The sequence below is a fragment of the Oncorhynchus mykiss genome, chromosome 8 (genome assembly GCF_013265735.2).
Source record: "Oncorhynchus mykiss isolate Arlee chromosome 8, USDA_OmykA_1.1, whole genome shotgun sequence".
Taxonomy (NCBI): Eukaryota; Metazoa; Chordata; class Actinopteri; order Salmoniformes; family Salmonidae; genus Oncorhynchus; species Oncorhynchus mykiss.
Genome location: NC_048572.1, coordinates 54643415 through 54670357, shown reverse-complemented (window position 1 = coordinate 54670357; position 26943 = coordinate 54643415). Strand labels below are relative to the sequence as shown.

Sequence of the window (26943 nt, the reverse complement as noted above, 5' to 3'; positions counted from 1 at the left end):
GAGAGGGGGTAGGGAGTTAGGTCAGATGTGGTCGAGGGATGACGAGGTTACACAAACTGTCACAGCTGGATTTGAGGATGCCCTGGTTTCCCCTGAGCGTGACTGACGGTATAAACAAAGAGGGAGAAAAACACATAAAAAACAAATCTGCCTTCCTTGGCTTTTATCCAGAAAGACACACACACACACACACCTGGCAGCCCAACCTTGATACGGAGGAAATTACCATCCCAGAAAACAAATGGCTTTTTCATTCACTTGGCTTTTATTCACATTTCAGATCTGCTAACAGCACTGCCCATACATTCCACTGTGTATGCCCCGAATGGCCCCGAATGGCCCCCATCCAAGCAGGCAGATATAGATTAAAACCATCAGTGATCGTATAATAATAATAATAATAATAATGATAATGATAATAATAATAATAATAATAAAAGCAGCATCCGGTTTAAAAAGCCTTAGGGTGACAGCGCTGATCATCATCTCCCATATCGGTGTAGTATATTTACCTGAACGTAACGTAAAACGTAACGTTAAAAAAAACTACCTCATGATAAATAAACAGTCATCGTAACGTTATCATCGTCGTCACAATCATAATCCACACTAAGAATAAAATATAGGGTACAAACTCAGACAAAAGTGACTCAAGCCTTCTAGAGAAAAAAAGATGACTGCTATGACGTGTGGTCATCCACACCCCCTCCCAAAATGGGTGCTGTGTCATTTTTTCCCCTTGCATTACTTGACATAGATCCAGAAAAACTAGATGTGTAAACCTAGTAAGTCCAGAACTGGCATAGTCCTTTAATGGGTCCTTTAAGACAACGGGGCAGATATTGTATGTTACCAGTGAGCTACAGTGAGCTCCAGGCCAGATTGAACTGGAAATGGACCGAAACACATCTGAGCCCTGTAGAAAAGTCCTGTGTCTGCCTGCCGACTGGACATTGTAGGAGACTGACTATAGAGTATCCAGTAGCAGTGATATGATTTCAAAGGCCTCCCGGGGTATTTAGTGTGTGCCTTCTAGGCGCCGTTCTCACTCAAACCAGCAGATGGCAGTAGTCTCCTAACACCCATACTTCAAAGTGACCGTGGACCATACCAGTCCATGAAATAGGGGCTTCATTGGAAGAGAGCTACAGCCATCAATAATTGTAAAAGTCCAAACGTGTCAAAACCCTGAACAAAAAAGTATCAATCATCCTCTGGGTCAAAAACCTGAACACAAGTGTCTATCTATTCACCGCAGAGCTTAATTATCCCACAATGTAAACATTCCACTTCCGGCATCCGCCGTTGTTCATTCGAACCCCCCTGACATTCTGTCTATCTTCCATCACACTTAGATCGCCATGGTTTCCTTCCAGATGGTCCCAGTTGGTGGAGCGTGGTTTGGTCATTGGTACTGCAGGTAATTCTTGAGAGACTGGGGTAAGGGCAGGGACTCGATCTCCTGGAGGCGCTCTCGGCCCAACGCTACCCGGGCGGCCCGACGACACAGGTCCATCAGGGGGAGGGGCTCCGCTGTAACCAGGAAGAGAAGAGGAAAGGTTAGTTGGTGGTTTTTACAATGGAAAAAAAAAAGTCTGCAAAATACAGAATTCCCTTTTTACTGTTCGTACCAAGGAAACAGGATATCTGACAGTGTGACATGTCTGTAGATAATAAGTGACAAGTGTCGCTGGTCAAAACATTTAATTTATATTCCGGTGGAATGTCTGTAGAGTAGTGTAGACTGCCAGTTTCCTTGTGGCACAGACATGAAAACAGTTCAAGTCTCTGCGACTGTAGCAACGTCCGTTGTCGTGGTTACCGGACTGCCACAGCAACCAGACCAAATCCTCCTGTGACAAGATGTAGGAGTTCTAAAATTCCCCAATAGAACAAACTACTTTTATTTCATCACACTGTGGCATGAAGATATTTCCTGTAAGCCCGCCATTACCTTGTACATAATGATATTGTCGGTTTATTTTCCTGTAATAATGCATAAAAAGTGAAGAGGTTGTCAGCTATAGTTAGCTAGAAAACGAACCAAGACATTGTTTAGAAAATTACTTTTAGTTGCATGGCTTGCTAGATTGACAGTTACTGAATTCCGTTTTAAAACGAATGGGTTTCTTGGTGTTAAAACAGAGAAGGTATGCTATTTGGAGCACCGGGCTGCTGATGTCATGCAGAGGCTGTCCAATGGTGCTTTATACTTTTTCATAATGACAAGTTTGATATCGGACGACAACAGAATGTTCATGAAGTCACTACGCCAATTGCCTAGAGATCCGTCGATAGACGGGACTGTAAACCAGCGTTAAGTGTATCAGATCAGTGTATACGTGCATGTGTATGTATGTATGCATGCATCTGCGTACTGTATGTGTTTAACTATGCATAAAAGAGAAGCACACTAGCAATGTTGTAATTCACCTCCTCTCCCTACCACTTTCCAGCTGACGCTCCCGTCGATCACCTTTAGTGCCTGCTCCCTTTCACAAGGACTTAGAAATTACACCCACAGCCCGGTTGCTAGAATGACAGCCTCCCATCTGCCTAGACCCGTTTCCCCATAAAGACCCTAAGCCACGACCCAAATATCTACAGTACAAAGGCGTTGCTCTTACAACCTTAGAACTTGGGCTGCATCCCAATACGATTCAATGTCTTTCTTTACTGGGGTGTCCAGTCACTCTTGACTATCATTATATTAAAAACCTTGGGCTGCATCCCAATACCTTTGAGGTTTCTTTACTAGCCTCCTTTCCCTCTGGACTACTAGTATGTGAAAAGAATGGGTGTTGTCATACTGATCGGGTGAAGAAAAGGAGACAAGCACAGGTAGCTACTCATTTTATTAGTGAAGTGGAGCCACCTTTGGATGAACTAATTACAAATGCCAATCTAAAAAGGGACAGTGTTCATTTTCACGGTTCTGTTTGACTCGTCTCCTGCTGGTTCTGATGAAAGGTATTGTTGCTCGTGAATTATGAGTCACTTTCATGTAGGGCTGCCAACTTTGACTCAAATCAAAAATCCGGGGAGATTGATTACATTCCATGTATTGCTTTCAGTCGGGCATTCATTAAATGATCCTGTAATAGCTTTACTGCTCATACTCGAGTTGTATTCCTTGGGGACTCTAGGCTGAACTGGAAGGGTTGCCAACGGCAACACTACTTTCGTTGTGCATCGTAGTGTTTTGGGACCTTGTTTAATTAACCCGAAATGACATGTTCTATTTCACCCTTGCCGTTAGCTCGTACCACTCTCCCTGATTGGCCCATATTCAAAACCTTTGATTGGCTTAATTACATCACACGGTTGGGCAGATGGTTGGGAGGGGTGAGGGGCATGTCCCTGCCCATGACCCCTGTGACCCTAGCCATCAGTGCCAGTGGAGGTTGGCCCAGGGATAGAAGATGGCAGGAAACGCAGAGATGGACAGCACCAGAGATATGGATATATGCGCCAGATGCAGATGTCTCTGCCTTAATGGGAATTGTTGTCCACAGAGCGGATTGGTGGATACATCTCATTGAGTATGTTTTTAATTTTAATTGTATATATATATATATATATATTCGATGAGGTGTTGACATCAACCGCCTGTATTGAACGGACAGTCAGATGATCTGCTAACCAACGCATAGACCGTCTCGAACTTCAACAGAGACCACTCTGATACCAAGCGTTTTTTCTCAAATTTGCTGGGATGTTACATGCATCACACTTATCAGTGCCCTCATAACAACCTAAGATTTGCACAATTCGCGGCCTCCCGGGTGACACAGTGGTAAGGGCGCTGTACCGCAGCGCCAGCTGTGCCACCAGAGACTCTGGGTTCGCGCCCAGGCTCTGTCGTAACCGGCCACGACCGGGAGGTCCGTGGGGCGACGCACAATTGGCCTAGCATCGTCCGGGTTAGGGAGGGTTTGGCCGGTAGGGATATCCTTGTCTCATCGCGCACCGGCGACTCCTGTGGTGGGCCGGGCGCAGTGCACGCTAACCAAGGTTGCCAGGTGCACGGTGTTTCCTCTGACACATTGGTGCGTCTGGCTTCCGGGTTGGATGCGCGCTGTGTTATGAAGCAGTGCGGCTTGGTTGGGTTGTGTATCGGAGGACGCATGACCTTCAACCGTCTCTCCTGAGCCCGTATGGGAGTTGTAGCGATGAGACAAGATAGTAGCTACGAAATTGGGGAGAAAAAGGGGTAAAATTAAAAACAAAAAGAATTACGCAACGTCTATTAGATTAAATAAGTCTCACATATCAAAATAGCAATTAATGGTTATCTTGACTAAAATCGACACTCACCGGCCCCAATACAAAAACTCCTCACCGGCTTAATAATTAAAGAACTACTTCATGTGGACAGATTTTGGGCAGAGCTCGAGCTCTCGCTTCACCACTCATCCAGATGGAGAGCGAGAGCAAGAGAGTGAGTGTGTGTGTGTGTGTGTGTGTGTGTGTGTGTGTGTGTAAGGTGTCATGCCACGTGCGGTTGCCTGAGGGACGCAACACCACAGTCGTGCTACATTACAGCTTTGACAAAGAAACCAGAAACGTTGGCAGCTGAAATAAAATTGTGAAACAGGGAGCACAATTTAGATCGATACCCATAATTGCTAACCCATTGGTCTCATCCATAAGCCACAAAAAAAATGTAGATACCGCTTTGAAACGAACAAACAAAACGGGGTCTTGCCTCAGTTTGTTGAAGTGACTCAAATGAAGGGAAGTGGCAGTTACAACATTGACACACCCGTTTCGAACAGACCTGGGAGAGTTATGGCGTCATCGGAGGATTCGGACACAGCCAGCGTTTCACCCTGCGGTCATTCTGGAGGAAAACACTCATCACCAACCTCCCACCTGTTCTTCGACCAGCACCGCTGAGCTCAAGGTTAACCCCATGCGTTAGAGACCTGTCCGTCTCAGATGATACACACACCCACGCGCTCAAAGTTATCGATACACGGTAATTAGTCAACACACACACACACACACACACACACACACACTCTTTTCATTAGACAGAGACGTGTCACATACAAGTTACACAATACGTTCAGGCACACTTCTTACCATACTGTGTTCCTGTATCAATATGCAGGTGTTGAGAAAGAATCCCAACCTCTGCACAGCGCTCTATTGCATGGCTATTAGGAGGGGGGCACTTATCAAATAACAGTAAGCAAATGCATACCATTATAGGAGGGGGAGACTAACTGGGTTCAACAGACGCTTTTGTTCTAGTAAATAGAGGAAACATGCTATGAATTACAATGGGTGAGTAAAGCACTAGGTTATACAAGGTGGCACACACACACACACACACACACACAGCCCGCTGGGAGTGTGAGCATGAGAACCAGCTCTGTCAAGTTAATGCTGGACTTAAACAGAATCTCAAAGCCTCTAAAATAATAAGGCCCTCGTTATCTTGGCTAAATTTAGACAACAGAATTTAAAAGAAACGGATGCTAAGCTGGCTTTGTTGTTGCCCCCAGGTAATGGGAGAGTGCACGTGCACGTGTCTTGACAATAAAAGTGGGTGCGGCAAGCTGAACGTGCACCTGAATGCACAAAACATGCGTAGTAATGTTCACGGTGCGCTAGGAGAAATAAAGACACAAACACGACGCTAATAGAAAGCATTTTCCAATGAACACGAGGCACTTTCTAAAACCTGCCTAAGTCTCAACAGTACATCAGCAGTCAAAAACACTGCCGAGGAAAAGACGGTGTGGGCAGGCTTTTGCTCAAGCGCAGCACTAAACCACTCCAGATTCAGCAAAACAAGGTCTTGATCATTAAGCGATTGGCAAAATCTGGTGTCTTAGTGGCGGGTTGGAACAAAGCTGCTCGATACTGTCCTCAGCGTAACCTTGCAGAGTGCTATCAGCCTTCCAGTGGTACAGTAGGCTTACCATTTGTCAAGACCCCCTGACTAGCCAATGGAGGCTACTCTGTCATGTTGGCACTAAGGACACAGACAGCGTCTTCTCTTCCCTCTGCCAAATCCTAAAAGCATTTCAGACGCACTGCACCACAGTGCGGGCAAGACCACGCCTTTATACTTGCCAAAAAAAACAAGGCGGCCAAACATTGAATTTCTATCTTTGTTTTGCCTTTCCCTCTTATTGGTCTTTCATGCTGTGTTCCCTTTAAACATGGATCAGTGAAAATGCTTTGTACATCAGGATCTATATATCTCAAGATGTGTCCTGGTCTTTCAGGTGTCCAATATACCAACGTATGGTTATCGCATACTGTACATAATGCTCGCTGTATGGTTTAAGCCCTAGCGTTTTCGAAAGTGTGAAGTGAAGTGCCCCCCCCCACACACACACACACACACACATCAAAGGACAGAAACATGCTACAGTGTCCCTAATGTCACTGTATCCATTCCAGTCTGCTTCTGCTTTAGCCAACTTGTCATCGTCTCGCTAAGGCAGCAGAGCACAACTCTAGTCTGAGGGCCACAGTCCTGCTGATTTTCATTTCTCCCTGGAACTTAATGGATCAATTAAGGTTATTGACTGGCTACAGAGTCTACAGACTTATCCATCAGGTATAAGAGGAAACGGTTAAAAACCGGAAGACACGTCGGGCCTTGGAGGACCATCCGGAGCCATGCGTCACCGTTCTACAGTCAACAACGAAGCATTGTTAAAGAAAGAGTCTTCAGCCAGATATTGAGGCTATATGCCCTATGAAGTAAAGTCTGCCAAACTCCCAAATACTCCTCGCAGACGGTTCAGAGGGAGTGCAGACCTGCAGACACCACTCCATCTGTTAGAGGGGATGCGCACATTCCTGCGTTTGATAAGTCGTAGCATGCTTCGTCTTCATTTATGACATCCACGGCCCATTAGCTGGGGGAAAATAATAATTTGTTCTTATGCACAGAAAACAAAATAACTACTTGGGGGAGGCGAAGGATAGGGTTTTTATGGTTTGTCGTTATGATTATTACTCAAGCAATTTCTGGAGCCCGGTTGACAAGCTGAGGGACTGAACATATCAAGAAAGGGGCACGTTTTGTAGGGAATCCAATTAATTTGAGCACGCTCAAAAGCTCTTTTAGTGCTTAGTAGTGTGGGGACTTTACAGCAGCGCCGTTCTCAGGAGCTTAGCGAATACGGAGATTCACCAGTAGAACGGAGTCACCCATCTCTTTTCGGGGAGCACTGGATGGTACTCCAACAGCTCTGAGGGAATGATGACAGACAGACGTTCCGCTCCAATCAATCAAAGTCTTCGAACTCCCTACGCCTGTCTGCTGATAACTTGAACTTCAATGAAAAGGGAACCAGTAAGTTATTACAAGCCCTCACAAGATGTCATGCCTCAGTGAATCCAACTGGGAACGTAATCGAAGTGATCCAGTCTCCGAGTGATTAGTGCAGCCAAGTAGTCTTTGATCAAGGAAAGGATGGGTCAGAGAGTTTATCAAGAAGCGAGACACCAGACAGATCAGGACATATTAAGGTGGGAATACTGTACCACTGCTGGAGGATTCACAGCTCAAAAAAACCCACCATTAGATAACAGTTTATAAAGCTGCACATTGCAGTATGTTGTAGCAATTAGCTACAGATTTGCCAACCCTTTGTCATGAGACGCATGAAAACACACAGCTATTTTACACATCAAATATTGTCACTTGGTTTCACGGATGACAAAGGACAAGAAAATATCCACTACACATCACTAGTCATTAACTATTACATTTTGTCCGATATAATGATGATATCAATTACCACCACAATTACAGTACATAAGTACCCAAGATACCCTTAGTGGTGACTCACAAAGCCATTATTTGAACATAGCAGCAGCATCTATTAATGCTAGCTGATGAGCTAATGAGTCAGGTTAAGCAGCGAACTCGTTTATCAGGCCAGGCCAAGTCTACTGCAGTGGGAGGGGAGCCACATCTGATGGAGCACTTGACATGACACTCCTTAGTGACAGGCGACTAGACAGTAGTTCACAGCGGATTTATTGTCAGTCCGTTCAAAAGGCAGCCGGTGTAAAGTGCTTTCGCAGAATCCTGTAATACAGTGTTCCCCAACTCCGGTCCTCAAGTACCCCCAACAGCACACATTTTCATTGTGGTCCCGGAGGAGTTGGATGAGGTTCTACAACAACAAAAAGGTGTACTGCTGGGGGTAATCGAGGACTGGAGTTGGGAAACGCTGTGTTAGAGGATGCTGCATCAGCAGTCTTCGCCCTGGCTGGCTGCCTTTGAAGGGACTGACAAATCCACTGTGAAACCCTTCTCTAATATGATGGATTTAAAGATTTAAGAGGAAGATTCGAGAGAGAGGGGAAGATCTGAGAGAGAGAGACAGACAACCGGCAGGGGAAAAGCTAGATGGACACTTGATCGATATAAAAGATCAATTACAAATATGAAAGCACTGTTTCCAGGTGGGGAGGAGGGATAAAGAGGGAGATACACTAGTAGGAAAGTGGAGACCCATACACAGGAGGTTTTCCACTGTGATAAGTGTGCTGATCAGGTGTATTTGCATTGAACAATCTGTCAGAAAGACAGAAAGATACCAGAAGATCCCACGCAGTATGAAACCCAATCCTTCTCTCCTCCGCCCTTCTTCACTTCTTTTCCAAGGGAATAGAATCACCAGTGTTTGATCTGCTAATAGTTGCACCCGTACCAGTCATGGTGGCTTTCCTAGGAGTCATACACAGAGAGGCACACACATGTCCCCCCCCCCCCCGAGGCTACCATTAGCGATTAACGTGGAAAAGAACCCACGCGTCATATGACTTCCAAAGCCTCCAACAGCGTCCAATTCAATGCCTTTCATTCAATTTCATGCCTTTTGCATTCAAGGGACATCCATACACACTGCAGCTAGAGGATGATGACGACAATTGGGACGCGTCGGAATTGTTCAATGATTGCTTTTTTACATTGCAATTAGTGGGGTCGATCAACCTTCTTCTGGGTCACCACCTTGGAAGTTTGTTATGGATTGAATGTCTCCTTGACTTCCACTGTCTCTCAAGCTGCCTGGGAACGTGAACAAGTGGGAAAGATTGTGTTTTCATCAAACTGATGTAGACACTGATATGTAAACACACACACACACACACACACACACGTAGACATACACAGTACCAGTCAAAAGTTTGGACACACCTACTCATTCAAGGGTTTTCTTTATTTGGACTATTTTGATTTGTTTAACACTTTGTTTGGTTACTACATGATTCCATATTTGTTATTTCATAGTTTTGATGTCTTCACTATTATTCTACAATGTAGAAAATAGTACAAATATAGACATTCCAGGGTTTGAGTAGTTGTGTCCAAACTTTTGACTGGTACTGTATATAAACACAGATACTCAACTCTGCACCTTAGAGGCTGCTGCACTATATAGAGACATGGAATCACTGGCCACTTCAATAACAACGTTTATTCATCTCAAATATATACAGTTTTCTATTCAACTGTATTTTAGTTTAAGCCACTCCGACATTGCTCATCCTAATGTTGATATATTTCTTCATTCCATTCTTTTACTCTTTAGATGTGGATTGTTAGACACTACGGCACTGTTGGAGCTAGGAACACAAGCCTTTCGACACAGACAGATATGGACACACACACACAGACATGTAGCCAGATACGGATACACAGACATGTAGCCAGATACGGATACACAGACATGTAGCCAGATACATGTAGACACAGATTTGGAAACGGACATAGACAATTGCGAATACACACACTCGCAAATAAACTCAACATACGCACGCACTGCCACCCACACTCATTACCACAGGAGCAAATGACTTGCAGAATTCATATTTGACCAGCTTCCCAGTTCTGCCACTGGCATATTTACAGAGGCAAGCTAAGGCTTTGAGGCGCTCTCAAGGACAAATGAGACTGATCCCCACTGTGGATAGAAAGGCTCTCCTCTGATCCCAGTACATCAGTGCAGTATATGAGAGAGGAACAGCTGGGGCTGATTATAGGTTTATCAGGACTCATGTAGTTTAAACAGGACCAAGGCACTTGCCATTGGCCAGGAATACAGAAGCAGTCTACTGCAGTTTGATAGTAGAGTACAGGACCAGTGACAGCTTTCACATGCTCATTCAATGGCTAACGTTTTGCTGAAGATCCCGAGGGAAATCCCCATATTGTAGCGTTAGCATTATGCTAACCAACTATTCAAACACCTACGTTTCTGGGGAAACTTGCTTAAGTGCAGTACAGTGTCAACACATGTGGGTGTTTGTCGAGACAGATAATCCTCTTTCCTCGGTACAGTACAATAATACAGCAGCCAGAGCTAATGAGCTCTCACAAGCAAAAGCTGCCAATGCAGGTCTCTCGCCAACAGGAGTCATACAAAACAGACACATCCAGTAAATAGTTAGATAACCTTTGTTTTTGTCATCTTTATTGGATATCGGATTGTAGCAGCCACGCTAACTGTACATGTAACCCTGGGACGAGGTTATGTTAGCAAGCTGCTCACTTGACTTTGTTATATACACTGAGTGTACAAAACATTAGGATTAGGAATTAGTGATGCGCCGATATGACATTTGTCTGATACCGATATTTTCCTTGCCAATAAAAACGATACCGATAACTGATATTTAAAATTTTAGCTGCCCTTTTAAGCATTCTAGTACAGTTAAACTGTTCACACACACGGTTTAAGGCACTGCATCTCAGTGCAAGAGGCGCCACTACAGTCCCTGGTTTGAATCCAGGCTGCATCACATCCGGTGGTGATTGGGAGTCGCATAGGGCGGGGCACAATTGGCCCAGCGTTGTCCGGGTTTGGCTGTCATTGTAAATAAGAATTTGTTCTTAATCGACTTGCCTAGTTAAAAGGTTAAAAACACACACACACACACACACACACACAAAAAGTTATTTTGTTGGCATTTATGTATATCCCCATTACCAATAAAACATAATGAAAACCTATTTATTTCACTTACTTGCTGTGCTGTTTCGTTGTTCATTTGTTCAGTCGTTCTCAACCAGGATTTCTATGGAACGTCGTTTGGGTCTTTGCGTATCAAAAAATATACTATTTAACACGTCAAATTAGCTTGTTGACCAATCAGGACCTGAATATGACTGCACATCACAATCATTTAATGCGTTCATACATTTTTTGATGTAGTTATTACACACTCACTCATATGTCATATGTCACAACGATTCATTGATACGTATGCTACGATGCTGGTAAAGTTGTCTCGCGCACCTACAGTGCTGGTATTTACTTGCAAAAATCACTGAAGTTGGAGACTTATATCTCCCTCACTAACTTTAAACATCAGCTATCCGAGCAGCAAACCGATCTGTAAATAGTCCATCCAATCTACCTACCTCATCCCCATATTGTTTTTAATTTACTTTTACACCCCAGTATCTCTACATGCACATCATCATCTGCGCATCTATCACTCATGTTAATTTGCTAAATTGTCATTACTTCGCTACTACGGCCTATGTATTGCTTTACCTCACATCATTTGTAAACACTGTATATAGACTTTTTTCTATCGTGTCATTGACTGTACGTTTGTTTATTCCGTGTGCAACTCTGTTGTTGTTTGTGTCACACTGCTTTGCTTTATCTTGGCCAGGTCACAGTTGTAAAAGGAGAACTTGTTCTCAGCTGGCCTCCCTGGTTAAATAAAAAAATAAAATAGGTATGCACTTCAGCTTTGACATGGGTTTTGCATCGGCGTTAAAACTAGACAATTCCGATATACCGTGCATCCATACTAGGAACACCTCTTTCTTTGACAGACTGACCAGCTGAAAGCTATGACCCCTTATTGATGTGACTTGTTAAAGCCACTTCAAAATCAGTGTAGATGAAAGGGGGAAGAGGCAGGTTAAAGGATTTTTAAGCCTTGAGACATGGATTGTGTGTGTGTGCCATTCAGAGGGTGAATGCGCAAGACAAAATATTTAAGTGCTTTTGAACTAAGTATGGTAGTAGGTGCCAGACCCACGGGTTTGTGGCAAGTGCTGTAACGCTGCTGGGTTTTCCACACGCAACAGCAAGTCAATATTAGGAAGGGGTTCTTCATGTTTTGTACACTCATAGGCATAAAAAGGCTACTCCAAGATTCCATAAAGCACTAGCGATGGAATTTGGAATCCATTTTGGTTTATTCGTTTTGTGCTAATATCAATAGAAAACACCTAGTTTGCCTGAAAATAACAAAAACAAATGACAAGCTCAAACACACACACACACACACACACACACACACACACACTAACCTCCCCTCCACCCACACCCATAATTGTCCTCAATAAAACAGACAGGCGATGAAATAAATGCTGTAATAACGGCCAAAAGACATCTCAGAACACATTACTTCCTCCTATGCCAACAACACTAGACCGGGGACCCAATGTTGTCCACAACACCAACTTCCTGCGCTTTGATCTTCTACTCTCCTGCCAGCGGTGTCCAGCACCACTCAGGGACAGAACAGGGCTGGTCAGGGGTAATAAACAAGCCCTCACTAACCCACAGCTTTTTATACATTACAGTAAATCTCTTAACAAGTTACAGTGTCCTGTGAGAGAAATGAGGTCCAAGATCAGTTTGTGGTAGTATCTTGCCATTGGCGTTACACTGACCATAGGAGTTGAGAAGACCGCCCATGCAGGTCTGAGACCGGGCTAGGGCTGAAGTGGGCATATTCCATCAAGTGGGCATTATTCCATCTGACTATTGATCCATTTGTACTATTTTTTTTCAGGGTTTTATTTATTCTAGATTGAATGATTTAGATGTCTGACAGGCGCTCTGAAGTATTGTCATCATTAGGCAGGCTTGAAGGGGCGAGGGGCTTATTGCAGTGGTTTGATAGAGAATTAAAGCACTTAAAAAAACACCTTGTGGACACAAAAGAAACCGACTGACTGTCGATGAAAGAGAGAGTGAGTAAGGGAGAGAGAGACCGAGCGAGGAAAAATTGACGAGGGGAAAGATGGAGGGGAGAATGGGGGCACCAGATGTGAAAACGAACAGGATCAGAGTCTGGGTCACTATGTTCAGGAGATTACGACAGCTCTCGCTCTCCTTCTTCCTCCTCTCATTGTCTCAGTCTTACTCTCTCATGGTCTCCCTGATATGGACTCTTTCACTCATGAATAAAACGTGTGACGTACACTTGCATGCAGGAGTCAGATTTGATGGTGAACTGTATGGGTGCTGAAATTCCCAGCACTGCAAGCACAGGCAGCATGTTGTGTGAGAGAGAGAGAGCGAGCGACCTACCCACCCCTATCACCCTAAGTCCTCATTACCAGAGAACACACTGACAGCGCTGTTTCTGACCGAACAGAGAGAGGAGTGGAGGACAGTGCACAGTTATCTAAATGAGGAAGAGGGCCACCCATGGGTAAAGGTAAAAGTTGAGGGTAAGACAAAAACACACTTTCAGGTGGGGTCTCATTATTGAGCCGATGCTTCAAGCTTTGCTCAGGGGTAATGTGCGTGTGTGTGTGTGTAGTGTCTGAGCGAGGAAAAAGAAAGAGGAGAGGGAAAGAAAAAAAAAAACGAGAGAATGAGCTAGAGAGACGGAGAGGTAATGTTCGACGAGCCGGTGTCCACATACTTTTGGCCATGTAATGTATATAGTTCCTAGCAGTAGACAAAGTCATCATCTCGCAGAGATGAAAGAACCCAGAAAGAGGGCATGAAAGTACACACACTGACACTAATCATACACACACAGAGCTACACATACTTTCATCCAAAGTGTGGACAAAGATGCAATCGATTTGGTCATAGCACCCCAGCACATCCACAGGGCTCTGAGATATTACAGGTGAGGCAGAGGCACATACATGCTTGGGGATGGAGATGCCAGATATGAGCAGGCCTCAAAACACTGGAGAACACATTTCGGGAATCACACACACACACAAAATACTGAGCTCCATTGGGAGCTGTACTGTGCCTTCAGCACCATGCCTTAGGAGACACCAGACGTGCTGTACTCCAGAGCCTAGGGAACATCATCCATCTCTCTGTCCCTTTGGTTCACTCTGCTCATCCCTTTAGCGCTACAGCTCTCTTTCCATCGATCCTTTCCTCTCGCTCTACATCCCTCCATCTCTCCTCCATCCTTATTCTCAAACCTACAGCGCTCCCTCCACCTTACCCCTCTCATCCTGCCATCTCGTCACTCTTTACACACACACACACACACACACACACACACACACACACACACACACACACACACACACACACACACAGAAACCTAACAAGAGGAATGCAAGTCGGTGCGATTGAGATGTCCCACAGGCGATGAGACTGAACACACACTTCCTTCATGTGTGCTGCTCTCGTGTGATTCACACAGAAAAGCTGAATTAATGCCTCGCTGACGCTATAGATGAGTCAACTGGGAAAGCTGTGTGTGTGTGAGAACGTCACAAAGAAGTACAGTTGGATCTAGGAGACAGAAGGATACGACAGGAAAAATAGAGAAGGTGTGAACACTCAAACAGTAATGACTTGTTTAAAACATGCCGAATGTGAAAGCCTGCAGTCTAAACACAGACAGGGGGGGGTCTGGTACACGCCCACCTTCTTCCAGTAATGTCAGCTGTAAAATGTGCTGGAAGACATAGTGTGTATAGTCTAAACTCAGAGGGGGTAGTACACACACACACACACACACACACACACACACACACACCCTTCTGCAGGTTTGGGGGTTGTAAAGGGTGCGTGTGTGGAGTGAAAACAGAGTGGAATACAAGGCTGGAATGTAGAGCCAGGCCACCTGCATGAGGACAAGGAGCAGTATAAGCTATGGTCACAACAAGGAAATCGACTACCTGTCAGGTACACAGCAGTAAAACAATACAACCGCTCACTAAATAGTATTTGTGTGTTTGCAGTCTCTTCTGTATCCTTTCAGCTACAGTGTAACAGACCTACAGAAAATATTTCTATAGCTAGTGTTACACTGGTGGCAATGAGATTCATATCACCTGCCACACACACACACTTCGAATGAGAGGTTGCATAAAGAAATCTGCCCCCAGTGCCCCAAAGGCTAAAAGAGAGTGAGCACATGCTTGTGTTACTGGCACTGCAGATAAATGACTGAGGAGGATAATGGAGAGGAGGAAGGGATGGGAAAAGAGGAGGAATGAGAAGAGGATGACATGGGAGAGGAAGGCAGCAACCAGGTGTTTTAAGATAAGAGTTTTTCACATGAAACCTATTTTTACCAACAAGAAAATGGGTGCGCACAGTCCATGCAAAAACATTGCCAAATTCCACTTAGTCAATAATTTTCCTGATTCCCAGGTATTTTATCATAGCAAAGAGTTCCTCAATAAAACGCTGGCCCTACACTAAAACTTGATTCAACATTAACCACAGTGAAAGAGTTGCCTCATAAAAATGACATAAATAACTTTGAACATATTCCAAGAATATTAATATATTCCAAGAAGTCTTAAAATAGATAATCCTTTTACGGTGTGTAACATAACTAGAAAAGTATTGCCTGACAGTAACCATAGAAACGAGAGTTTAATAGTAGCAAAATGTTACTACTCAAGGCTGTCAAGTCAGCAAGAAACTATTATTGCAATGCAAAGGTCCTTTATATCAAAAAGGAGCCAATCTCTGAACAAGTCATTATACATTCTACACTTGAGACAAACACTCCAACTAACTTAGACTTGTTTCGTGAAGAAATACCTGACAGCATACGCTCGGAAGTGAATTAGCAAAGGCTTATTTACTAACTAATGCTAATTAACAATTTTATGGAGCAGAGGGTTCGCTGTGAAACGGACTACTACATTTGCCACTGTGACCTGCAGCCTGCTGAGCCGCCTTAATGGGGAGTTGGAGTTCGCCTGAAAATGGTGGTAAGTGCACTTTACAGGGTAGATATACAGTTGAAGTCGGAAGTTTACGTACGCCTTAGCCAAAAACATTCAAACTCAGTTTTTCACAAATCCTGACATTTAATCTGAGTAAAAATTCCCTGTTTTAGGTCAGTTAGGATCACCACTTTATTTTAACAAAGTGAAAATGTCAGAATAATAGTAGAGAGAATGATTTATTTCAGCTTTTATTTCTTTCATCACATTCCCAGTGGGTCAGAAGTTCACATACACTCAATTAGAATTTGGTAGCATTGCCTTTAAATTGCTTAACTTGGGTCAAATGTTTTGGGTAGCCTTCCACAAGCTTCCCACAATAAGTTGGGTGAATTTTGGCCCATTCCTCGTGACAGAGCTGGTGTAACTGAGTCAGGTTTGTAGGCCTCCTTGCTCACACACGCTTTTTCAGTTCTGACCACACATTTTACATAGGTTTGAGGTCAGGGCTTTGTGATAGCCACTCCAATACCTTGACTTTGTTGTCCTTTGGAAGTACACTTGGGGTCATTGTCCATTTGGAAGACCCATTTGCAACCAAGCTTCAACTGATGTCTTGAGATGTTGCTTCAATACATCCATTATGTTCCGGCCTCATGATGCCATCTATTTTGTGAAGTGCACCAGTCCCTCCTGCAGCAAATCACCCTCACAACATGCTGCTGCCACCCCCGTGCTTCACGGTTGGGATGGTGTTCTTCGGCTTGCAAGCCTCTCCCTTTCAGGTTATGTTGATATTGGACTTGTTTTACTGTGGATATGGATAATTTTGTACCAGTTTCCTCCAGCATCTTCACAAGGTCCTTTGCTGTTGTTCTGGGATTGATTTGCACTTCTCGCACCAAAGTACGTTCATCTCTAGGAGACAGAACGACTCTCCTTTCTGAGCGGTATGACGGCTGCGTGGGCCCATGGTGTTTATACTTGCGTACTATTGTTTGTACAGATGAATGTGGTACATTCAGGCGTTTGGAAATTGCTCCCGAGGATGAACCAGACTTGTGGAGGTCTACAATTTTTTTCTGGGGTCTCGGCTGATTTCTTTTGATTTTCCCATGATGTCACGCAAAGAGGCACTGAGTTTGAAGGTAGGCCTTGAAATATATCCACAGGTACACCTCCAATTGACTAAAATTAAGTCAATTAGCCTATCATAAGCTTCTAAAGCCATGACATTATTTTCTGGAATTGTCCAAGCTGTTTAAAAGGCACAGTCAACTTAGTGTATGTCAACTTCCGATCCACTGGAAATGTAAAACATGTGATATACGTGAAATAATCTGTCTGTAAACAATTGTTGGAAAAATGACTTGTCTCATGCAAAGTAGATGTCCTAACCGACTTGACAAAACTATAGTTTGTTAACAAGAAATTTGTGGAGTGGTTGAAAAACTAGTTTTAATGACTCCAACCTAAGTGTATGTAAACTTCCGACTTCAACTAAGTAGATAAAAGTGCCGGTAGCATTTAGTCTAAAATATGTTTCTGAATGACTAGCAATGTTACGTTTCATGATAACAAGATTTCACCAATGGGTGTACTTTCATAAACTCTGCAAAAAAAAAGAAAAAAGGGAAGTTTTCAGGACCCTGTTCTTCAGAGATATTTGGATTTTTACAAATTAACTTCACAGGTCTTCATTGTAAAGGGTTTAAACACTGTTTCCCCATAGGCAGACGGGCACAAACCCACCATCGCTAGACCAGACAGGACTGGCAAAAAGTGCTCTTCACTGATGAGTCGCAGTTTTGTCTCACCACAGGTGATGGTCGGATTTGCGTTTATCGTCGAAGGAATGAGCGTTACGCCGAGGCCTGTTCTCTGGAGTGGGATCGATTTGGAGGTGGAGGGTCCGTCATGGTCTGGGGCGGTGTGTCACAGCATCATCGGACTGAGCTTGTTGTCAATGCAGACAATCTCAACGCTGTGCGTTAGAGGAAAGACATCCTCCTCCCTCATGTGTTACCCTTCCTTCCTGCAGGCTCATCCTGACATGACCCTCCAGCATGACAATGCCACCAGCCATACTGCTCGTTCTGTGCGTGATTTCCTGCAAGACAGGAATGTCAGTGATCTGCCATGGCCAGCGAAGAGCCCGGATCTCAATCCCGTTGAGCACGTCTGGGACCTGTTGGTTCGGAGGGTGAGGGCGAGGGCCATTACCCCCAGAAATGTCGGGGAACTTGCAGGTGCCTTGGTGGAACATCTCACAGCAAGAACTGGCAAATCTGGTGCAGTCCATGAGGAGGAGATGCACTGCAGTACTTAATGCAGCTGGTGGCCACAACAGATACTGACTGTTACTTTTGATTTTGACCCCCCCCTTTGTTCAGGGACACATTCCATTTCTGTTAGTCACATGTCTGTGGAATTTGTTCAGTTTATGTCTCAGTTGTTGAATCTTATGTTCATACAAATACTTACACATGTTAACTTCTTGGTGACAGGGGGGAAGTATTTTCACTTCTGGATGAAATGCATGCCCAAATTCAACTGCCTGCTACTCATCCCCAGAAGATAAGATATGCATATTATTAGTAGATTTGGATAGAAAACACTGAAGTTTGAATCATGTCTGAGTATAACAGAACTTATGTAGCAAGCCGAAAGCCCGAGGACAAACCATTCAGATTTTTTTTTATTTTTATTTTTTTAATTTTTTTTAGGTCAATCTTTTCAATGATTTCTCATAGGGAATCCAGATTTCTAAGGGACCTTCTTCCAGTTCTTATCACTTCCACTGGATGTCAACAGTCTTTAGAAATTGGTTGAGGTTATTCCTTTGTGTAATGAAGAAGTATGGCCATCTTGAACGAGGGTAACTTGAAGTGTACTGTTAGATAGAGGCGCGTGACCAGAAAGCATGCTACAGTTTGTTTTCTTCCTGTATTGAACACAGATCATCCCGTATTCAATTGTATCTATTATTTACATTAAAAAATACCTAAAGTTGTATTACAAAAGTAGTTTGAAATGTTTTGGCAAAGTTTACAGGTAACTTGAGATATTTTGTAGTCACGTTGCGCAAGTTGGAACCAGTGTTTTTCTGGATCAAACGTGCCAAATAAATTGACATTTTGGATATATAGATGGAATTAATCAAACAAAAAGGACCATTTGTGATGTTTATGGGACATATTGGAGTGCCAACAAAAGAAGCTTGTCAAAGGTAAGGTATGAATTATATTTTTATTTCTGCGTTGTGTCGGGTTGAAATATGGTTTCTCGCTTTGTTTACAGAGGTGCTATCCTCAGATAATAGCATTGTTTGCTTTTGCCGAAAGGCCTTTTTGAAATCTGACAATGTTGGCTGGATTCACAGCAAGTGTAGCTTTAATTTGCTATCTTGCAAGTGTGATTTAATGAAAGTTTGATTTTTATAGTAATTTATTTGAATTTGGCACTCATTTTCCCTGGCTTTTGGCCTGGTGGGACGCTGGCGTCCCACATCTCATAGAGGTTAAGTTTGCTAAAAATAAAAAAAACTCAGTTGACAGTGAGAGGACATCTTTTTTTGCTGAGTTTACCAAGCACAAGTGGATGCGCTCAATCAAGTTCTACGTCAGGAGGGGCTAGATGGAGGTAAATTAAACAATTTTCATTGCGACTGCGTGTAGTGCATTGTGTAGGAAACTTTCAGAACTTGGAGTCTCGCAGGGTCACCTCTATTGAACTTTTTTTTATGACAAACTGACAAGCAGTAGAACTTCTTTCAGTGAGTGGCACAAAGCAACATTGGCAGATGTTTTTTTACTGGATAGTTGTCTGACAGCCTGCCTGTCTCTCTCATTAACGTCTCCATCTCTCTATCCCACTCCTCTCTCTTGGACTCTGGCGCTAAGGTCTGAGCAGATACGAGTTCCTTTCTAACAGGGATGAGAGGGAGAGGGGATGAGAGGTCAGTGGTTAAAATGGTGACACCATATGAGCCTCCGAGAGGACAGAGACGGGCCTTCTGCACCATTAAATGCCACCTAGCCATGTCCATACATAGACATACCTCTAGCAGCAATTAGCCAAGACTACTGAATAAGGACTGTTGAAATCATTCCAAGAGTCAGGAAGGCTATGTGGAAATGACTGATACGCTGGGGGTGTCAAAACCCCCCACCTCCTCCCCAAAAATAGTATTTTTCTGTAATTTGATGCTCCCTGACAATCCAGCTTTTGTATTGGTTATTCTTAGCAACATGGAAAGAGTGAAGGGACTGTATAAATCTAGAGCAATATCATTTCTACATGGTTTCAATTTGGTTTTAGTCATTTCAACTGAAGTTGACTTTCCCCCAAATGTTGTTTTTACTCAAACCACCCACGGGCCACATTTGGGCTCTAGATTAGGCCTGCAGGCCTCGAATTTGACACACGATACACACCAAACACAGCCTTTTGAATGTGCTGTCTGTTTTGCCATGCACCGTATTTACACTTATTTTTTAGTAATTTAGAGAGTCAAGAGACCAGAGGTGGCAGAACGGAGTGCTCGGGTTGGGGTCTGGTCGGGATTAACCAACATCCACCAACCTTCCAGGGTGTTTTCAATTCGTGTAACTATAATTGTGTGTACTATTTATATGACAGTAAACTAAAAAAATCATCAATATACAATACTGATCTAGTTTATTACATGTCAAGCTTGCGTAGTTACTTTCATAGGCTTACAAACCAATTACTCATGTATTCACAATGTGTCCAACCTACTAGACCTATTGTTATCAATTATACATTCATGATGCATAATAAATGAACGCGTGTTCCTGAAAGCCATTGTTCCTGCTCGAGTCCATTGATAGTGGCTCTTGTAGCACCTGGTCATTGTCCCTTGCTACTGTGGGATTGGAGACCATGATGAAATTGCTACAAGAGCGCTTCAACTTGATGCGCCTAAAGCGTCCATTAAAACAACACACGAGTTATAGTATAGTACATGAAGCATAAGTCCCTAAGGCAATAAGCCCACAAGCTAGAGACCTTAATTTTTATTATTTTTTTAAAGGTCACCAAATGAGCAGCAAAGAGCTTCGGGGTTTCACACAGGCGGTAACATTTGGTGTCAGAAGTGGCATCCAGAATAAGGCTCAACTAATTGCTACGTTCCTAGGAACCAAACAAACCTTAGAAATGTAGAGAACCCAGATGTACAAATACAGTAAACTAAGCTTCCCACACAGAGATGTCTTTGAGGCCAAGTGAGATGCACTTTCTAGACTTAGTGGACTGATTTCAATGCTATGGGGAACTGGAGCTTTTAGCTCGAGGTTTAAGCCTTTGTCACAGCCAAGTGCAATGTCATAGGTCTTGGGGGCAAGATATGAAGTATTAATAGAGCAATACATATTGCCCAACTGACACAGCCATCAATACTTTTAATGCTCTTTACACAGTAAGGTTTTAAAGAAATAAGTGTGAATAGTTGGATATAATCTCTGGGTAATTGAATCTCACAGGGTGCTGACATCTGCTCTGTGCAAAGTAAGGCAACAGCATTCCGTTTCAATCCAGATATGGTTTCATGTTTATCATCAATCTTACCCAACCCTATGACACACACACACACACACACACACACACTATCGCTCAAAAGTTTGGGGTCACTTAGAAATGTCCTGGTGTTTGAAAGCAAATAAGACAAAAAAAATTGTCCATTAAAATAACATAAAATTGAGCAGAAATACAGTGTAGACATGGTTAATGTTGTAAATGACTATTGTAGCTGGAAACGGCTGATTTTTAATGGAATATCTACATTAGGCGTACAGAGGCCCATTATCAGCAACCGTCACTCCTGTGTTCCAATTAGCTAATCCAAGTTTAGCATTTTAAAAAGGCTAATTGATCATTAGAAAAACATTTTGCAATTATGTTAGCACAGCTGAAAACTGATGTTCTGATTAAAGAAGCAATAAAACTGGCCTTCTTTAGACTAGTTGAGTATCTGGAGCATCAGAATTTGTGGGTTCGATTACGGGCTCAAAATGGCCAGAAACAAAGAGCTTTCTTCTGAAACTCGGCAGCATATTCTTGATCTGAGAAATGAAGGCTATTCCATGCAAGATATTGCCGAGAAACTGAAGATCTCGTACAACGCTGTGCACTACTCCCTTCACAGAATGGCGCAAACTGGCTCTAACTAGAATAGAATGAGGAGTGGGAGGCCCTGGTGCACAACTGAGCAAGAGGACAAGTACATTAGAGTGTCTAGTTTCACAAGTCCACAACTGGCAGCTTCATTAAATACTACCCACAAAACACCAGTCTCAAAGTCAACAGTAAAGAGGTGACTCTGGGATGCTGACCTTCTAGGCAGAGTTGCAAAGAAAAAGCCATATCTCAGACTGGACCCCAAAAAATAAAAGATTAAGATGGGTAAAAGAACATAGACACTGGACAGATGAAATCTGCCTAGAAGGCCAGTATCCCTGAGTCGCCTCGTCACTGTTGACGTTGTCGGTGGCCTTCATTAACACATTTCATGCAATTCTACGTCATTTTACATGACTGGAGACATTGGCAGAATCTTTTTAAAACCACATAATTGACCGAAATGAGTGGCTATTCCAACACTGACAAACTGAGATCAATTTGTAAGCAACCTATGGCCCAGGCCAATGAAAATAGTGTTGATACAAGGTATGTGTGGGTATACAGAAGATAGCCCTATTTGGTAAAAGACAAAGTCCATATTATGGCAAGAACTGCTCAAATAAGCAAAGAGAAACGACAGTCCATCGTTGCTTTAAAACATGGTCAGTCAACATAAATAGGCTACAGTATAAAGAGAGCATGAAAATGCTCTGGCTAGGCTACACACCGGTCATGGCCGATGCTCGTGCCAATAGCCTCTTAAGTTAGGTTTCTTTGAAAAACAGTGCTGTTCGCTCAATAATGGAGAGAAGATGAAGACATTTGGTAGCTTCTACAGACAGATTAGTCTTCTCTTTTCCACAATAGGCATTTGCTTTCCAAACTACAGTACCAGTCAAAAGTTGGCACACCTACCCATTCAAGTTTTTTTTGTTATTTTCTACATTGCAGAATAATAGTGAAAAAACTATGAAATTACATGGAATCATGTAGTAAGTAAATCCCAATATATTTTAGATTCTTCAAATAGCCACCCTTTGCCGTGACAGCTTTGCACACTCTTGGTATTCTCTCAACCAGCTTCATGAGGTCGTCACCTGGAATGCACTTCAATGAACAGGTGCGCCTGAATTTGTGGAATTTTTCCTTTCTTAATGTGTTTGAGCCAATCACTTGTGTTGAGACAAGGTATGGGTGGTATACAGAAGATGGTATTTCACCAAATAGGGCTACGTCCATATTATGGCAAGAACTGCTCAAATAAGCAAAGAGAAATGACAGTCCATCGTTGCTTTAAGACATGAAGTCAATCCGGAAAATTACAAGAACTTTCAAAGTTTCTTTAAGTGCAGTCACAAAAACTGTCAAGCGCTATGATGAAACTGACTCTCTTGAAGACCCAGAGTTCTCTGCTGTAGAGGATAAGTTCATTAGAGTTAAGTAACAGACATTTCAACAGCAACTGTTCAGAGGAGACTGAAATCAGGACATCATGGTCAAATTGCTGCAAAGAAACCACTACTAAAAGGACACCAATAATAAGAAGAGACTTGCCAAGAAACACAAGCAATAGACATTCGACTGGTGGAAATCTGTCCTTTGGTCTGATTAGTCCAAATTTGCGATCTTTGTGAGACGCAGAGGTTAACGGATTTTCTCCACGACTGTATTTAAAAATTTGCGAAAGGTCAATTAGGTATAGAAATAGAATCCACAGAACGAACGTGCCCATTCCAATCAGGAATGGCAGCCATTGGGAGTGCACCCATGAGTTTACCAGTCTAATTGCCAGGGTTAGAGGTTAAGGCCCTTCTATGGATTATATTAATATGGCCGCAACGCAACAAGCCCAAATTGCGTCTCTGTAGTATTTTGAATGATTTCATTGATGTCTGTAGCCTACAGACAGGAGTATGTAGAGGGTGCACCCTTTATCCGAGGGTGCTGCAGCAACTCCAGCACCCCTACTTCCCGCGACAGAGCACTTCGAGTTCTTTTATCAGCAACAATTGTGTCCACCTTAATTAAAACACATACTTGATCCGTCAAGAACCATATCTTTAATAATTTAAGTCTCTCCTCTCTTTCTCACTCTTTGAGTTTTGCCCAAGCCTATACTATTGGTCTTACGGTCTCCCTCTTTCCTAGACTGAAGCGTTTCCTCTCAGATGTTTATATGCTTTTAAAATGACCTAAAGATGACCGTAACATGTTTAATGGATCTCGATCTGCATTGCATCTTGAGCTAACAAGGTACACTGCTTCCATCTGACTCCCAGGGGGAACATTTAATTTAGAAGATGAGGGAGCATGAGAGAAAGAGGATGCTGAAAGTGTGGGAAAGGGAGAGTAACTGGGAAGAGAGCAGGTAAAGACTAAATGAGAAGACAGGATAGAGCAAGCACTCCAGTGTGTGTGGGGGGGGGGGGGGGGGGGGGGGGGGGGGGGGGGAGATAGGAAAGACATGTTCAGGAGTCTCTTAAGTCTCTATGAAGTAGATCGTCAAAAGTCAAGTCTGCAGAGGTTACTCTGAGCTCTGCTAGCAAAGGTCACATCATGTGGGGATAAATGGCTAATAAAATCTGCACTAATGTAATCTACTTCTGTGGCTACAGTGCAACCCGGCCCATGCTGATTAGCATTAGCGATAAGGACGACGGGAATTAATAACTCAAGCACATAGTTCCCTTAGGCTATGTGGACTGTAATGCTAGCCAACTTTCTTAAGTTGGACGCATCCTAGTGCAGCGGTTCCTAACCTTTTCAGTTCGAGGGCCCACTAAATCACTGTCAAAAGCTTGAGGATCTTTTTACATTGAATACCTTGCCGGTTAAATTTAGAGTACATTTTATCAATGAATGTAACAGGCCTTTATTCTATCATTATTATAAAGTAGCATTTAGAAAAGTAATGCAAAATTGCTTAAAACACCATTAAAACTCCCAACTGTTATAAAAAAATTAAAAAATATATATTAATGGACCACCTGCAGGTATGCAGACCACAAGTTGAAAACCACTGGCCTAGTGTGTTCCAATCTTTGACTTTCATCCTCTCTGAACTGGCATTCCACTAACCTCCCTTTCACTTTGCAGAGGTGACCCCGAATGGAAAACAATGGGGAACTGAGGGCCTACAGAGAAGGCCTAAGGATTTATGAAATAGTTGTGGTTTAATATAAAATGTCCTTTTAATATAAATTCATTGTTCAAAAATATTCTAATTATTATTTTCATTGATATTCCGATTTAATCTAAAAATCGGGATTTTGTTTTGCGTGGTCTCCGGGGAGATACATCTAGTTAGCTAAGTCAGCCAATGGCTAGGCCTTTAGAAGCTGAAGCTAGATAGGCCATTTAACTGTATGAGGACAGAAATTTGGTGTGACAGTGGAATCAACCAATCACATTTTAACTTGTAATGGGTGGGACCGTATTTTTTAACAAAAAAGGTATGGCAACCTCCCCCTTCTAGAAGGCCAACAGCACAATAGCGAACAGTAGTTTTCCCCAACAGTCTAGCAAGCTAGCTTTTTTGTAGGCTAGTTTGCAGCGGCTGCAGCAGGTGTTATCGACGAGGATGTTGTTGCTAATTTGCTAGCTTCCCCCTTTTTCAGATTAACTTTCAACAAATGATCATCTGGTGAGTAGAATTGTGCTTTTTCATTGCAGCTCATTTGCGGTTGTTAGCCATCTCTGAAAATAACGTGTGAAATACTGTTGCATTTAAACTTCAGATCACTGGTTACTTTGTGTGCTTAATGTGAAAAATGTGTTTGCCATGGGAAGTAATAGTTGTACATTTCAAATTGGGAAATGCTTAGCCTTGTCTGTATTCTTAAGATTGGGACCTTGTGTCTTATTATGCCAGAGTGAATGGGCTGCTCATTCTTTAACATGCTTATTCACAACCGCTGTTTTTCTGTCAGCCCTGTGTGCGTTTTACAAAAAGTGCGCTCTCTAGGGGCCTCTCGGGTGGCGCAGAGGTCTAAGGCACTGCATCGCACCAGAGACTCTGGGTTCGAGCCCAGGCTCTGTCGCAGCCGGGAGGTCCATGGGGCCATGCACAATTGGCCTAGCGTCGTCCGGGTTAGGCCGGTAGGGATATCCTCGTCTCATCGCGCACTAGCAATTCCTGTGGCGGGCCGGGCGCAGTGCACGCTAACCAGGTCGCCAGGTGCACGGTGTTTCCTCCGACACATTGGCGCGGCTGGCTTCCGGGTTGGATGCAAACTGTTAAGAAGCAGTGCGGCTTGGTTGGGTTGTGTTTCGGAGGACGCATGGCTTTCAACCTTCGTCTCTCCCGAGCCCGTACGGGAGTTGTGGCGATGAGACAAGATAGTAACCACTAACAATTGGATACCACGAAAATGGGGTCAAATTCAAAAAAAGAAAAAGAAAAGTGCACCCTCCAACATGAAGTGTGCTGCATATTTCGGTCACTGTCCTTTCAGCTTCACGAGCCCGTCACACCCGACGTGTCGCTTTTGGTGATAGTGTGAGAGAACAAAACACCATAACGTGACCTAGTTGTTGGCTGAAACAGTTCAATTACATGGCTGGAAGCTTGGAGATGGTTTACTAAGAGCCAGCTGGGGGGGGGGGGGGGGGGGGGGGGGGGGGGGGGGGGTCAATGAGAACTGTCTCGGCTTCGCCTTGTAGCCCTGTGGTGCTTGCATTAGTCAAGTGCATACATAAACCAAACAAACAAAATCTCCATTTCATTCCAGAAGTTTGTGCCCTTACCTCCTGTTCGCATTCACTCCCCTTGACACAGACCTGAGGCTACTGGCCAGGTTTATAAGCAATGTCTGCCATATTGCTTTCGCCTCCAAGGTCGCAGTGAATGGAAGTATGGACAGAATAGAGGTGGCAACTCTGGAATGAAATGCAGC

General features: G+C 43.4%; 1 protein-coding gene across 3 annotated transcripts in view; it reads right to left on the bottom strand.

Moving 5' to 3' along the window:
• Positions 1-242: 242 nt before the first annotated feature.
• LOC118965528 (SPRY domain-containing SOCS box protein 4-like) overlaps positions 243-26943 on the bottom strand; it is a 112163-nt gene continuing 85462 nt past the window's right edge. For all 3 annotated transcript variants that reach the window (XM_036985697.1, XM_036985698.1, XM_036985699.1), the window contains one exon: positions 243-1533. In XM_036985697.1, the coding sequence (XP_036841592.1) occupies positions 1406-1533 (128 nt within the window). In that variant the 3' untranslated portion in view covers positions 243-1405. The remainder of the gene's footprint in view (positions 1534-26943) is intronic.